General features: G+C 43.9%; 1 protein-coding gene across 1 annotated transcript; it reads left to right on the top strand.

The window, feature by feature from the left end:
- Positions 1–2,583: 2,583 nt before the first annotated feature.
- CPLX3 (complexin 3) lies at positions 2,584–16,099 on the top strand. The gene is made up of 3 exons (XM_034409555.3): positions 2,584–3,175; positions 9,056–9,143; positions 14,660–16,099. Exons 1-3 carry the CDS (start codon positions 3,015–3,017, stop codon positions 14,882–14,884), a joined length of 474 nt encoding a protein of 157 aa, XP_034265446.1. The 5' UTR covers positions 2,584–3,014; the 3' UTR covers positions 14,885–16,099.
- Positions 16,100–16,263: the final 164 nt, after the last annotated feature.

Here is a 16,263-nt window from a genome sequence, read left to right as displayed (position 1 = left end):
CATGAAAAAAAAACCAAGCAGGTAGAAATGGATTCCTCCCCATCGCTGTTATTAAAATTATAGACTGGAAGGCAGCTAGAAGGATGAAAGGTATTGAAAGACAAGATCCTCGAATAGAATAGAATAGAATAGAATAGAATAGAATAGAATAGAGTAGAGTAGAGTAGAGTAGAGTAGAGTAGAGTAGAGTAGAGTAGAGTAGAATAGAATAGAATAGAATAGAATAGAATAGAATAGAATAGAATAGAATAGAACAGAATAGAATAGAATTTTTATTGGCCAAGTATGATTGACACTCTAGACACCAAAGCACCTGAAGGCAGGAGAAGAAGCAATAGGTGGAAACTAATTTGTACCCTATGTGTACCCTATGACTATCATTAAGTGTTGTACCTTATGATTCTTGATAAATATATATTTTCTTTTATGTACACTGAGAACATATGCACCAAGACAAATTCCTTGTGTGTCCAATCACACTTGGCCAATAAAATTATTCTATTCTATTCTATTCTAATCAAGGAGAGAAGCAACCTAGAACTAAGGAGAAATTTCCTGACAGTTAGAACAATTAATCAGTGGCACAACTTGCCACCTGAAGTTGTAAATGCTCCAACACTGGAAGTTTTTAAGAAGAGATTAGATAAGAGATCCATTTGTCTGGATTGTTAGCAGGGGGTTGGACTAGAAGACCTCCAAGGTCCCTTCCAGCTCTCTTATTATGTTCTCTTAAGATGTGATACCTTTCACTTTTCTATTTTTCGACGAGGCTTGAATTTTGCCATGATTGGATATTGTCTTCTGTTATCAAAAGCAGCGTTCACATTATTCACATGCGAAAAATAGGAGGGTGTTTTTGAAGCCATTTGCTCACTCGCCATAGCAATGTCTACCATGGTACATTCTTTTCTTACATTAGGAGCTTAGCTGCTCCTAATGGGCATTATCCATTCAAACCAGAAGCTTTGTAGTTGAGCTCTTCCTATGCTCTTTTCATCTGTTCTAAATATTTTCTTATTCCCCCCATTGTGATTTCTAGAGAATCCATTTCCCTCCTTCCCCTTCCCCTTCCCTCCTTCCTTTCTCCTATCCCCTTCTTGTTGCTTTTCTTCTCTTTCCCTCCCTCTTCCTCTCATTCCCATATCCTTCCTCCCTCCCTCCTTCCCTCCTTGCCTCTCATTCCCATATCCATCCTTCCTCCCTCCCTCTTCCTCTCATTCCCATATCCTTCCTCCCTCTCTCCTTCCCTCCTTGCCTCTCATTCCCATATCCATCCTTCCTCCCTCCCTCTTCCTCTCATTCCCATATCCTTCCTTCCTCCCTGCCTTTCATTCCCATATCCTCCCTCCCTCCCTCCCTGCTTCTCATTCCCATATCCATCCATCCTCCCTCCCTTTTGCCTCTCATTCCCATATCCCTCCTCCCTCCCTCCTTCCCTCTTGCCTCTCATTCCCATATCCTTCCTTCCTCCCCCCCCCACCTTATGCCAGAACTTAAAAACCTCTAATGTCCCAGCCATTATTACCAAGGTCTAAAATAGCCTTGCAATCACAAACTTGCTAATGCTATGGTGTTTGATTTTAATTGTGCTACAAGTCACTTTTGGGAGTGAAATTCCACTGAAAAGCAGGAGGGTAAATAAAGAACCGGATCCAGTGAGACTTGGTTTTGATGGGTGGGCGTTGTTTGCATTGGCTGTGCATCTCAAACTATCAACTTACACTTTGCCCAACCAAGTTGTGCAAACTCAACCGTGAGGTTAGTTGATGGCCCTGTCCAGAAATGTTGGATTAGGTAAACATGCAGTTCAAACGCAGCTGTCAAATGGAAGCTTATACCTCTTTAAACCAGTCTTTAAGATGCCAGAAAACTCTTTATGTGGGCTCTAGAAATTTAGTAACTCTTGCAGATAAATATAAAGATTCTTTGATGGGCAAAGAACAAAAGAAAGGAAAAGCATGCCAGTCCCAAGAGGTAAAAATTCATCTTTTTGACCTACTTTTCCAGAAAAGTCAGCTGAAGTTCAGCTGCCTGTGTGGCATGATCAAATGGTAGCTTGGTTTCACAAGCGCTTAACCTCACTGCTTCCCACTTTCCTGTCCATCACATCTGCATTTGCATGCTTACAACTGTCTTCTTCGCCCGGAGTCCCTCCGGATGCGTTGGGCACAAATCCCCCTAACTCTGAGCCAAGGGAATGATAGGATTTGCCATCCGGCCCATCCCGTGCCTGCCAGGCTGAGCAAAGCGGTGAAAACACCGAGGTTCCTCCTCCAACTCTTCCTCCCAATGATGAATTCAGACGCTGCCTCCCAAAGTAGCTGTTTCAGCAAGAGATTTCCCTCTTTTTTCTCTTTTAAAGGTGAACCCCGATCGAGGCTACCTTCTTGCCAAAGGCTGGAAGGGAGCAACGAGAGGCGAGCATCATAGCACCGCACGTCCCTTTTCTTTAAAAAAAAAAAAAAAAAGTAAATAAAAAATTAAAAGAAGAGAGGAAGGTGGGGCCGGGAAGCCAGAAAGGGAGGGCTCAGGGGGAGGAGCAAACTTGTCACGCTTGGAGAGTCGAGGTTAGACCAACTTAAGAGGGTTGGGGCTCCGAAGGACTGCCCTCCGCGGCGGGAGGAGAGTCTTTCTCCCGGATCAGCCCCGTCGGCACATCGGCTCTCAAACGCCCATCGACGGCAGTCGCTGTCCGAGCGCCGTGGTGCTGAAACGAGAGCTCCGAGTCCGCGAGGCTGCCAGTTCGCTGCGCGCTTCTTCGGAGCTGTCCGCGGACACCAGGTGCTGAACTTCTTCCCCTTGGCCTTGGTCTACTCTTCCCCCCCCTCCGGAGCTCCGTTGAGCCTCGATGGGAAACAACGAGGGGAACCCTTCTTCAACAAGAGACGAGATGCTGATCTAAGAAGCCAGCCTACTCCACGACCCACCTGAGCGTCTTCCCGCCATCTCCAGTTGGGTGCTAACTCCGCTCCCGTATCTGCTGCCGCCGCCGCCGCTCTCTGTTCTGCCTAACCATGGCTTTCATGGTGAAGTCAATGGTTGGTGGGCAACTGAAGAATCTCACTGGTGGCTTGGGGGGAGAAGACAAAGGAGAAGGGGACAAATCTCCAGCGGAAGCCCAAGGAATGACGAAGGAAGAATATGAAGAGTATCAGAAGCAGCTGGTGGAAGAAAAGTAAGTGTGTGGTATTGCATGAGAGAGTGTATAAATTTAATAAATGCTGGAAGGGAGAACTCTTCTCCACTTCTTCCTTCTTCTCTCATTCTTAGCATGTGTTATGATAAATACAGCTCTTGTGATGTGTCATCGGGCTAGACATCTTTCCCCCAATTTGCTGCTCTCCAGGTGTTCTGAGTTACGGTGTTATCATATGGCTGGCTGATAATGATGACATCATAGCTCAGAACACCTGACTGGCCATCCTGATGTCATTTAGCAATTCAGCACATCAGGAGGCTATCTGGAGGAATGTTGCCATGTTATATATCTGAGACAGAAAGGGGGGCATCCTTGGGGGAAAAAAAAACTTGATGACTTGATGAAGTTTCCTCATTATTTTTTTGCCAAATACTCCAAAAACTCACTTGCTGTGTAGTCCTCTTTCAGTTCAATTCATCTTCTTGCAATTCAAAAATAATACGGTAAAACAGATTTTCATCGTTGCAATTAAGAGTAGAGTCTGCATTAACCATAGTCAATTGTATAATAGTACAACATCAGAAAATGTATCTTGCATGTTGAGGAACAATAATAGTGTCGCATAATATCAACTGCTCAAAACTATACTTTGCTGCTGCTACCTTTCCCGTGATGGAGGATGAGCATTGAGTTCCAATACATCTCACAGGGATAGTCTAGAAAAGTTCAGTGGTTGGTTGACGAGTGCATGGTAGCATCAGCATTATTGGATGAGAGTCCACTTCATTAATTGAAGTAGACATGTCTTGTCACTATTAGTCTTCTGAATGCTTCCTTCACAGGCCTATGCTTCAGCAAACCCTTCACTCATTTTTAATCAGAATAATCAAATAAGATGTGCTGATTTCGCTTTAAATTAATATGAACTATAGATCCTTGCATAACAGCTCTGATTCAGCCTTCTATCAGGCGGTTCAGGCACGTGACATTTATTGTCCACATGAACATACTAGGAAAGGAACCAGATACCCTGTCTGAACATGGATGTGGCTGTTGGCTCAAGTCTAACATGACTTATCGGTTTAGAGCAATGGAATCAATTGGGAAGATGAGTACATGCACAGAGAGTGAAGATTTCTGGTATTCTAGGCTGAACAAAATCTTGAACTTGTTCATCCAATCAGAAATTCTGATGCCGAGATCCATACCTTCAACGCTAAATAAAACGAGTAGGAATTCCAGAGGAAAAAAAAAAGAAGAAGAAGAAGCTACTTGGAAGCTCCAGATCAGGATGGTTTTAGATGGATTCTAGCTAAACATCTTAAGGGGCTGAGCTTACCATAAAAATAGAGCAAATTTGCGAGCTAAATTAAAAATAGCTCTCAGGAATATCTGCGCAGAAATAAATCCTTGGCGCTAAGCAGTTTTTATGCAAAGTTCGACCTCAAATCCTCCGCTCTCTAAAATGCAAATATAGGAATCCAGGGCTGCAGAATGCAGATTGCAGAAGCTGATATTTCATTTTAAACGGTGACTGACTTAAGAGGATCCTGCACCTGTTTTCAGTTCTTTCAAATATGCAGAGGAGGAAACACAAGAGAGGGAACCAGGCTATTCCATTTGTTACAGAGAGCAGGGAATGTCAGTAATGTATTTTCATGAACCCCCCTTCCCTAATCTTTTAATCCTCTTTGGCTTTCAAGAGATGGGATTGTTTTCTCAGGAAGAGAAGGAAAAAAAAAACCCACCCCATTATCTCTCACTACGGATTTATTTATATTCTGAATTATTTCTAATTTGGGGAAGAGAGGGGAGAAGGGACACAAACATTATTTAAAGCTGCTTTCATACATAATACATTGTTCTTCTTTGGAATTACTCACTTTCTGAGCTCGGCTCTTGGAGTTTTATAATACCTTAACTATTCATCTTCAAACCCCATCCCTCCCAAAGCTCCATCGTGAGTAAGCACCTCTGTCTGCCTTCTATTTATCTTTGCAGGAAGCATGGAGGAGCTACAGTCTATCTCCAAAAGATAGTCAAGTTAAGCTTACAGGTAGATTAAGGATTTGGGATAGAGGTCCACCTGGTTTTTATTATGAAACTGCGTTGCGGAGAGAGTTCTGGTTTCCAGAGAGTTTTGCATGGAAGCAATTTCGATTACAAGTTTTTCAGACGAATATAAGATCATATAAGGCATAGGGAAGAAGCTCAGAAACATAAAACACGATCAAATTGGTTAGAAACGGACCTTATTGTTAGCTTTTTAGCTAAGGAGCGAAGCGAGCCAAAAATCCTATTTCTTATCTTTGACCTATAACAAGAATTTAATTTAATAGACCAGTTGCACTGCTTCTGCTTGACGGTACTTAATTTCCCGTCTCTATGGAGTCTGTCAGGGCTGTCCTAACCCTCGCATCACAGAATTATACCACCGATAGGTAAATTCCTCTCCGTCCGAGGCAGAAACTACAAAACTGCATTAACTTTGCTCGATCTGACAAGATTAGGAACATTCCATCTGGGACTGAACTAATCCCTCACAGTCACGAGAGACACGTCTCGATGACTCGGAGTAGAAGTCACATAGACCTACATGAAGAGGAACAAAGAAACACAAGAATTAAACCTCGCTTCTATTGGGTCATAAGCAGAGCTTGCGATTTGCACATTGCTGAATTTTTTGGTAGTAATTTTTCTCCATTTAAAAAAAAAAAAAAAAGCATCAGAGAAGTGTGTCCTTGAATCACTGCCTGCAAAGTGTCAATTTTAGCCTTGGCTGGGGAAAGCCTGACAGATGGCCATCCAGCTTTTGCTTAAATACCCTTCCATGAAGATGGACCGATTATTCCTTTGGTCCGTCCTGCTGTCTAACACCTTGTGTCATCTGCGGCTTTTGTTTAAATGTTTCCAGGATGGAGAATTAATTGAGTCATAGGACTTGGAGTGAGAATTAGTTATACCACTGAAAGGAGATATAATGGAACCAATTAAGATTACTTAACGGGTAAACTGGGGATGTCTAGTTTAATGAAAAGAAGGACTAGGGGAGACATGATAGCAATGTTCCAATATCTCAGGGGCTGCCCCAAAGAAGAGTGAGTCAAGCTATTCTCCAAAGCACCTGTGGGTAGGACAAGAAGCAATGGGTGGAAACTCATCAAGGAGAGAAGCAACCTAGAAGTAAAGAGAAATTTCCTGACAGTTAGAAGAATTAATCAGTGGAACAAGTTGCCTCCAGAAGTTGTGAATGCTCCAACACTGGACGTTTTTAAGATGTTGGATAATTATTTGTCTGAAGTGGTGTAGGGTTTCCTGGCTAAGCAGGGGGTTGGACTAGAAGACCTCCCAGGTCCCTTGCAACTCTATTATTCGATTCTATTCTACTTTTGATGTTGGGGCAGGGAGAGAATAGAGGAAATGCAAGTTCTTCTGTCTTATACACTTCTGGAAGACCAGAGGCAGGATCTTCTGCAGATCTGGGATGGTTGGGTTCACCTAACATGCTCATTTTGCGTACCAAATGCAGCCATTTTCTGGATTGGCCTAATATTTGCCTAGTGAATCCATCACATCAGTTAAGCGTGTAAAGGCAGACGCAAGCACACAGTTAATCAAGGTCCTTAAGTTGCGTGACTGCAATTGCTAGGTTTTTATCCTGACTAGGTTGAGAATGTTGAGCGAACTAACTAAGCCATCGGTTTCCTAACACTTTGAATCAAAGCCAGCCTAGTCACAGCAGATTAAGGGAAATTACAAGGATAATGACAAACCCTGGGTTATTGTATGATAGCCAAAAAACTAAAAAAAAAACAAAACAAAAAAAAACACCCAGGAGTTTACTAAATTTTTTTGACTAAGTTTATTAAAATTTCACTGAAGGATTCGCTTGCTTACCACTTTACACCTAGCGAGTCGTGCTTCTTACTTCTTCGTTGTTTCGGTCTACAAACTTGGGATTTTGTTCATCATTTCTATGAAGGTTTGTTAGGGATGTGTGATCATCGAACCATGTAAGAGAGCCTGGGGTGATGAATGAACCTCATGTGAGGTTAAGGCTTGCTGGGTTGCATAATACCGAAACTGGGATTCCATCTTGGGCATAGATAAATAATAAGAAATAATACTTACAGTATCAATAGAGGGGAGACGATGTAAAATGATCACAATAAGCTCTTTTACAAGCCAGATTGGATCTCCACCCACCCACCTACATGCACGCACACACACTTGTATGTAGGCAGCGTGCAAGACAACAGTTCTCCTTCAACAACGATTGGCTAGGAGTAGAGAAAGAGGGCAGGCAATTATTTCTCACTAACTAAGCCAACTTTCGTTGCTTAATTAATGTGACTTTTGTCCATATCTTTTGATTAACTTCACACTGGCCTGGATAACAGTCTCCTTTGGGAAATCGTTCTGTTCCCATGTAGTCATCCTCTGGCAATATTGGCCTAGCTTGCCAACTGGAGCACATTTGCTAATAATAGGGCCAAGCTATTTGTGGGACTGCCTGCCTGTCTTCCCATCGTTTTGGCTCGCCCCTCCGGATCGAGCAAGGGAGGCCATGCCCCAGGTCTCTTCCATCAAGCGATGCCATCTTCTCGGAACCTGACATCCTGCCTCCACTCTATCTGCCCTCTAGGAAGCAGGATGGCTCTGACCCTGTTAGCCTTTCATAAGGCTTTAAAGGCCATATAGCAGAACAGAAGAGCAGAGTTGGGAGGGACCTCGGAGGTCTTCTAGTCCAACCCCCGATCAAGCAAAAACCCTATATCATTTCAGACAAATCTTCTTGAAAACCTCCAGTGATGGAGCTTCCACAACTTCTGGAGGCAAACTGTTCCATTGGTTAATTATCCCAACCATCAGGAAATTTCTCCTTAGTTCTAAGTTGCTTCTTGATGAGTTTCCATCCAATATTTCTTGTCCTGCCCTCAGGTGCTTTGGAGAATAGCTTGACTCCCTCTTCTTTGGGGCAGCCCAATAGATACCAGATTACTGCTAACGTGCCACCCCTGATCCTTTTTTGAATTAAACTAGACATGCCCAATCCCTGCAACCATTCTTCATGTAGTTTAGCCTCCTAATCATCTTTGTTGCTCTTCTCCACACTTTTTCTAGAGTTGCAACAACTTTTTTTTGCTTTAATTTATATGCTGCCCTTCTCCGGAGACTCAGGGCGGCTTACAATGCGTTAAGCAATAGCCTTCATACTTTTGTATATTTTTATACAAAGTCAGCTTATTGCCCCCACAATCTGGGTCCTCATTTCACCTACCTTTGAAAGGATGGAAGGCTGAGTCAACCTTGAGCCTGGTGAGATTTGAACTTGCAGTAATTGCAAGCAGCAGATGTTAATAACAGTGCTTTAGTCCACTGTACTACAGGCTCTTTTAAAAATCATGGTGGACCAAACGTGATGCAATATTCCAAGCGTGATTTTACTGTTCAGATCTGACTGTTCCTCCCAGCTTTGAGGCTATGTGTTTAGGTAAAGTTCGCTGGTTAATATGCTGAGGTTATTCTTCAGTTGAATCCTGTTGATGGTCTTGGATTTTAGGTTCTGTGAAGCTCGTCTTGGGGTTCTAACCCTGTAAGTGCTGGGGATTGTCCTTCAACAATATCTGGAGAGCCAACAATTTCCTTACAAGGATATGGGATTATTTATTTATTTATTTATTTTATTTATTAGTTCAATTTATATGCCACCTTTCTCCGGAGACTCAGGGCAGCCTTGCTATAAAAACATTGATTATTGTAGGAGCAGAGAAGGCAGAAGTGAGAGGGTGGAATTAAGTGAGTCATCAGTTTAGAATTCTTACATTGCCGCAAACGATCCAAGTTTGTTTGGACACATAGGCAGGCCTATTCATTGGTTGAAATCAATTTCTTTCTCCTCGTGACTTTTTGCAGGATGGAACGTGATGCCGAGTTTGCCCAGAAGAAGGCTGAGCGTGCTACTCTGCGGACTCACTTCCGTGACAAATACAAACTACCCAAGGTATGGAGTGAGGCCTTCAGGGACCTCCGTCTGGTTTCTTTAGGGAGCTTCTCCGCATCAGGGCTCTCCGATCTTGGGAATATTAAGATTTATGGACTTCAACTCCCAGAACTGGGAGGAATTCTGGGAATTGAAGTCCACAAGCCTTAAAGTTCCCAAGGTTGGATGAGACCTCTGCCCTAACACAACTGAATTATAGTGAAACTTTGTACTCAAGGGGAAGAAATTACCCTGTTTCCCCACAAAATAAGGCATACCCTGATAATAAGGCCAATCGGGCTTTTGAGCGCATGGCAATAAGGCCAAGCGCTTATTTCAGGGTTCAAAAAGTATAAGACAGGGTCTTTGTCAACATTCTGATGCTGCCATAAAAAGACAAGGCTTGACTTTTCACCTACTTATTTTCTCTGTAGATAATATCCCCTAGGAGATGGGATGGGAGGGGGAAACATTCCTGTGGGGTGAGGTCAGAAGCTGGGAAGACTGACTTGGAAGATGGCCAATGAGAAGATGAGAATTGGGGAACGGAAAGGGAAGGGTTTGGGGGTCAGAGGGTTAGTATCGGCTACGACGAAGTCGGGGCCAGATCTGTCGTACTCAATAAATGGAATATTTCAGCAAAGATTAATTGTTTGGGAGTGCAATTTATTTGAGATGACATCGAAACCTGACAGTCTTATTTTCGGGGAAACATGGTATGCTGCTTTATGCTACAGTAGAATAGGTTCCCAACAGATACATAGACAATAATCATCTCCCCCCTTCCTCATCCTACTCCCTCCCCCCATCTTTTAATTAGGGTTGAATATTTGGGATTTTTATAGCATTTATATTGTCTGTAGGTTTTGTCTAGCTTTATTTTTTTAATATTGTAAGCCGCCCAAGAGTTACCCTGTGGTAAAATGGGGTAAGTGTAATAAATAAAATAAATAAATAACATTAATGTCCAAAACGGGTTATAGAGAATCTTGAGTTGCAGGCCAGACCCTGCAGAGACCTCCAATTAATCCCCTCCCTTTTTTTTTGGTTTAAAGTTGAGTTTTTCAATCTGGGCAACTTTAAGACGTGTGGATTCCAACTCCCAGAATTCCCTAGTTAGCCAGTCACCCCAAACAAACGGTTGTGAGTTAAGGCCTTGATTCCAAGACACTTGATTCTATTTGACGATTTGAACTGAAGGATGAATTCAACCCGATTGCTAGTGAATCAAATCTTCAACCGGGAGCATTCACGGGTCTCCTGTTTAGAAATTTCCTGCGATTACAATTCCCTCTCTGGTTTCTTTTTGATTTAATTCTACCTGGGCCCTTCAGTGGCATTTTTGCTGACTTTGACTTTGAGTTGGATATTATATTACATAGTTTTAACTTATGCTGCAGAACACCAGAAGTAAGTCATAGTGATGGTTTTAATTTATAATAAAAGGTAAAGGTTCCCCTTGCACATGTGTGCTAGTCATTCCCAACTCTAGGGGGTGGTGCTCATCTCTGTTTCAAATCCAAAAAGCCAGCGCTGTCCGGAGATGTCTCTGTGGTCATGTGGCCAGCATGACTCAATGCCAAAGGCGCACGGAACGCTGTTACCTTCCCACCAAAGGTGGTCCCTATTTTTCTGCTTGCATTTTTTACCTGCTTTCGAACTGCTAGGTTGGCAGAAGGTGAGACAAGTCACGGGGGCTCACCCCGTTACGTGGCACTAGGGATTCGAACCACTGAACTGCCGACCTTTCGATCGACAAGCTCAGCATCTTAGCCACTGAGCCACCACGTCCCTTTATACTTTATAATTTATACTACAGTGCACCAAAAATGTCCCTCTGAGGTACTTGTGGAAATATTGGAAATAAATAAACAGAAATAAACACAACTTCCCAGTTCCCCAAAGCGAGTCAATGTGGGCGTCCTCTACCGTCAGTTGAAGACAGAAAGAGGGCAAGATCCTTACGAATCTCTACGCCTTACGAAGACGTCAACCAGAGTAGCTGCCACTTGCAAGAGGAATAGCTTAGGTTTTTTTTTAAAACAAAGACAGCAGCAGAAGTCTCTGCAAGGGGAGAGTTAAAACCAAAATCGTGCCCCCCCCAACATCCATCAACGCTCTTGTCCCTTTGAAAAATGTGGGCCTTCGACGTGGTCCAAAGGCCCTCAAGAGGTAGAGATTTATTGCGTAGAGATAGCAACCATTTAGATGCCCCTGAGCCAATAGCATCTTTTCAATAGGTAGGGTGCTGCTTGGGATGAAAAGAAGGAGTAGGGGAGATATGATAGCAGTCTTCCAATATCTCAGGGGCTGCCCCAAAGAAGAGGGAGTCAAGCTATTCTCCAAAGCATCTGAGGGCAGGAGAAGAAGCAATGGGTGGAAACTCATCAAGGAGAGAAGCAACTTAGAAGTAAGGAGAAATTTCTTGACAGTGAGAACAATTCATCAGTGGAACAACTTGCCTCCAGAAGTTCTGAATGCTCCAACACTGGAAGTTTTTAAGAAGATGTTGGATAACCATTTGTCTGAAGTGGTGTAGGGTTTCCTGCCTAAGCAGGGGGTTGGACTAGAAGACCTCCAAGGTCCCTTCCAACTCTGTGATTCTATTCTATTCTATTCTATTCTATTCTATTCTATTCTATTCTATTCTATTCTATTCTATTCTATTCTATTCTATTCTATTCTATTCTATTCTATTCCCTCTGGGGAAAATGATGTAGAGGACACTCTAGGGAAGTGTTTCTCAAACTTGGCTACTGGAAGACTGGTGGACCTTAACTCCCAGAAGTCTCCAGTCATTTAAGGTCATAGAATTACCAAGTTTGAGAAACATTGTCTTGGGAATGTCAATGGAGATTCTCAGTCATCCAGGTCATAGCTGACTCAAAATTGCTTTTTTAAAAATTTAAAATAAAAGGCAACTGGACTGTTTTTTGAGGAGGAAGAAGTAGACATAGTCCAACCCCCCACCCAAGCAGGAGACCCTACACCATTTCTGGCAGATGGCAGTCCAGTCTCTTCTTGAAAACCTCCAGTGATGAAGCTCCCACAACTTCCGAAGGCAACTTCTGTTCCATCGGTTGATCGTTCTCACTGTCAGAAAATTCTTAGAAAATTCTTTCAAAATTCTTAGAAAATTCTCACTGTCAAAGAATTCAATAAATTCTTTATTTCCTAGGTTGAATCTCTCCTTGTTCAGTTTCCATACATTATTCCTTGACTGGCCTTCAGGTGCTTTGGAGAAGATGCTTTGCTTCTTATCCAAGAAGCTTCATCAGTTGAGATTGGCTGACCATCCAGTCACAAACGAAGCTTCTTAGCTAAGGAGCAAAATGCATCCTAGGGAATCCTTCTGGCTGAACTGAACTGGTGATTTATTCCAGTTTGCATTTTTGGGGCTACCCAATGGGTTAGAAGATGAAGTTGAGCATAGTTGGGCCATCCAAAGATTAGTCATGAACTGCCACATATTCAATTGCCTCCACTGGAATCCTTTCCATTTGAATCTGAAATCCAATATTCTACCTACTGACTGATTTTTATTTTTAAAAACAGACATAATTAGGACAATCCAATTATGTTTATAATTGCGTTCCTAACTTGGCCCTATTCGAATCAATGGAGCTTATGATGAATGCGGTTTGTTTCCACTCTATTTGTTTCACTAACTGTGTTTATTGGGGTTTGCCCTCAGGCTGAAATCTGACAAAATGGCCTATTTTTATACCTGGCATTTAGTCATCCGTCTGCCAACCCTACATCTGACATTTACGAGTGTCTCTTACATCAGGGAGAAGATTTTGTGTGTGTGTTTTTATATTTATTTATTTATTTATTTTATTATATTTCTATACCGCCCTTCTCCTGCGGGACTCAGGGCGGTGCACAGCCGAGGTAAAACATAACATATAAAATTTAAAAAAACAGTTTAAAAACAATTAAATAATTTTGGCCCAGTAATTAAAATAACCCAATTAAAACCAAATTCAATTAAAACTGAGAGGATGGGATCAAGCCAGCCCAGCTAGATGGAACAAGTGTGTCTTCAGGGCCCGACGAAAAGTCCGGAGGTCTGATATCGTGCGTATCTCAGGGGGCAGGTCATTCCAGAGGGCAGATGCTGCCACAGAGAAGGCTCTCCCCCTGGGGGTCGCCAGCCGGCACTGCCTGGCCGACGGCACCCTGAGGAGGCCCTCTCTGTGTGAGCGAACCGGTCGGTGGGAGGCTATCGGCAGCAGAAGGCGGTCTCGCAAATACCCCGATATGTCAATGGGGTCCTTTTTCTAAGGTGGCAGCAGGCCCAATCGGAGCACGGAACTGACCCACATCCGAATTCGCACAGGGCACCAAGCCAGAGAGATGATTAACCTTAACCAAGTTGACTGGTTGTATGAATGCTGCCATTAAAACTTTAGCTGACTTGGGTTTTTTTTTTTTGCTTTAATTTATATGCCGCCCTTCTCCAGAGACTCAGGGCGGCTTACAATGCATGACTCATGGAATGACTGTGTTGCTTTAATGGGAGACGTTTTGGTCTCAATTACTGTCATAAGTCGAGACCTGCCTCTTGCTGAGACTTACCGCCATCGATGGGATTTGTGTTGTGGCCCCTCCAGCAGCTGAATCAGAGGAGGAGGAGGAGGAGGTGTGGGAATCAGGATCAGCATCAGGGCAACCTGAGAGCTCTGAGGGGGAAGAGGGAATGGAGCTGTCAGAGAGAGAGAGAGAGAGAGAGAGACAGAGGTGGAGTCTGGGCCATCCGTCAACCCTCAGATGGAGAGTCAACAGCCCCCAGGTCTGGAGGTGGCGGATGAGGAAGAGGAGGAGCAGCTGGGTCCAGTGCCTGAGGTGCAGATGTGCAGAAGGCAGAGGAGAGGAGAGCAGTGGAAATCTATGGGCTGGTCCTTGAGACAGAAGAGTCACCGCTGCTAGTGAAGGCCCACTTATGTGGATAAAAGGCAGGGAGCGGAGATGAATAGATGTAACAGACAACTATTCATCTCCCTGCCGGACAGACTTGTTTGTCAGGTTACGATGTTGTCTCAAATAAATTGCATTTCCAAGCAAATAGTCTTTGATGAAATCTTTCATTTATTGAGCACAACAATCTGTCCCCAAGTCCATCATAGTCAGCACTGACCTTCTGACCCCAAACCCTCCCTTTTCGTTCCCCAATTCTCTGCGTCTCATTGGCCCTCTTCCAAATCACTCTCCCCATATCTACTACTTCAGCTCCCAGGAATGTCCCCCCTCCCACCCCATCTCCTAGGGGATATTATCTTCAGGGAAAATAAGTAGGTGAAAAGTCAAGCGTCCTCTTGCCAGCTGCCCCCTCTTCTCCTCCTTATGTCAGCACTGGAACGAATGTAGTTTGGAGTGCTGACATTGTTAGCCTGCGAGATAAACTTTTTGCTGGGGCTGCCGGCATACCTAATAAAGGAATCTTTTGTGTTTACGTCAGAGGTGTTTGGGGAGCTGGGTCAGAACAATTTGTTTCACCTGAGTTAGAAGGAAACAATTAACCCTCTTTTCTCTAGAACGAAACTGATGACAACCAGATCCAACTAGCTGGGGGTGATGTGGAGCTGCCTAAGGAGCTGGCCAAGATGATAGAGCAAGACAATGAGGAAGAAGAGGAAAAGGACTCTGTTATCGGACAGCTGACCAACATCCAGAACCTAGACCTAGATTCCTTGAAGGACAAAGCCCAAGCCACCATAGATGACCTGAAGCAGTCCGCTGAGAAATGCGCTGTCATGTGACTCCATGCTGCCTCTTGATCCCAGATGGTCAACTTGGGACCCGTGTGAGTGGGGTGGGGTGGTCTGTGAGGGGGCAAGGCTGACCCTAGTCGATGAGAAAGACCCAACAGATGCCCAACGAGTTTGTCTTCCTTGTGTGCGCGTGTGCGTGAGCTGAGTATTTTCTTTGCAGCCCAAATCCCCTCCCTTGTAACGTATATCCTTCCTCCTTCCATCCCTCTTCAGTGGACATGAGGTGTGCGTACCTGTCTCAGGTTAGAACCATCCGTTGTTTGACCCCCCCACCCCTTCCCTTACCACGGTCCACCTTGAAGTGCTACCTCTCTCCGACCTTCTCCCTTTCCTCATACATCTTAGACAGTCTATCTTCCATCAACCTTTTGATGGAGAAGGATAAGAGCCATTTACTATCCCGGGAGTCGTCCTGGCTGTGTACTGAAATGAATATGCACCATACACCATACACTCTTACACACACACCAGGGGTGAGTTCTACTTACCTCTACTACCGGTTCACAATGGGAGTGCAGATTGTCAATTATGACCTCCTAGCGGGTGGACGGAGCCTCCTACCGCTTTTACTACCGGTTCGTAAGAACCAGACAGAACCGGGAGCAACCCACCACTGACACACATCCCTTCTATACAGAAACCCAATTTGAAGAGGGGAACTTCTTGTAGGAAGAGGCTGAAGCAGCAAAGGAACCCTTGCCAAGAGAAGTTCCAAGTCTTGTAAATTAGGTGGCTTGGCCACTTGTACGTCTTCCAGTTCAAGGCTTGGGGGCAAGAGAAAATCCCACCCCCTTCCTCTGCCGTAGCTCCCTACTATGAATCAGAACTTCCAGAATTTCAGAAAGCCCAATTCTATCGTCCCCCCTATTTTCCAGGTGGAGAAAACACAGCTTGGGCCTCTCATTCTACCCCTGAAGCCATACAAGGATGAAGGTCTGTTTGGTTGGTGCTTAATCAACCATAATCCCGTAGGCGTTTTTGTGCTCCGTTTCAATGTCTAACAATACATCCTCCTGAGACCTTCTCACTGTCATGTTTTCAACAACTAGCGGGAAGGGTATAATTACCTGTGTAACAAACGTGGCAATCTTTATGTTGTAACGTGACTATGCAGTATTCTTTGACCCTCGACCTTCGATGCTTCCCTTCTTTTTTTTTTTTCCCATGGTACTGTTTGATTTGGTGGAATAAAGACCAAGCTTCTATGCATTCCCTTGTCCTGTCGTTCCCTTGCAGCAAAGATTGTTGTAGATCTGGAGTCTAAACACAGGCTGTCTCTCCTCTTAAGACAAATGCCACCATCAGCGCAAGACTAACGAAGAGTTACACACACAAAGACACACCCCGAGCGGCTGAGCGATCTTGGA

Source organism: Pantherophis guttatus, chromosome 13, assembly GCF_059756535.1.
Source record: "Pantherophis guttatus breed Tessera chromosome 13, ASM5975653v1, whole genome shotgun sequence".
NCBI classification, from domain to species: Eukaryota; Metazoa; Chordata; class Lepidosauria; order Squamata; family Colubridae; genus Pantherophis; species Pantherophis guttatus.
Note: the sequence above shows the minus strand (reverse complement) of the source record. Positions and strands in the feature narration are given on the sequence as shown.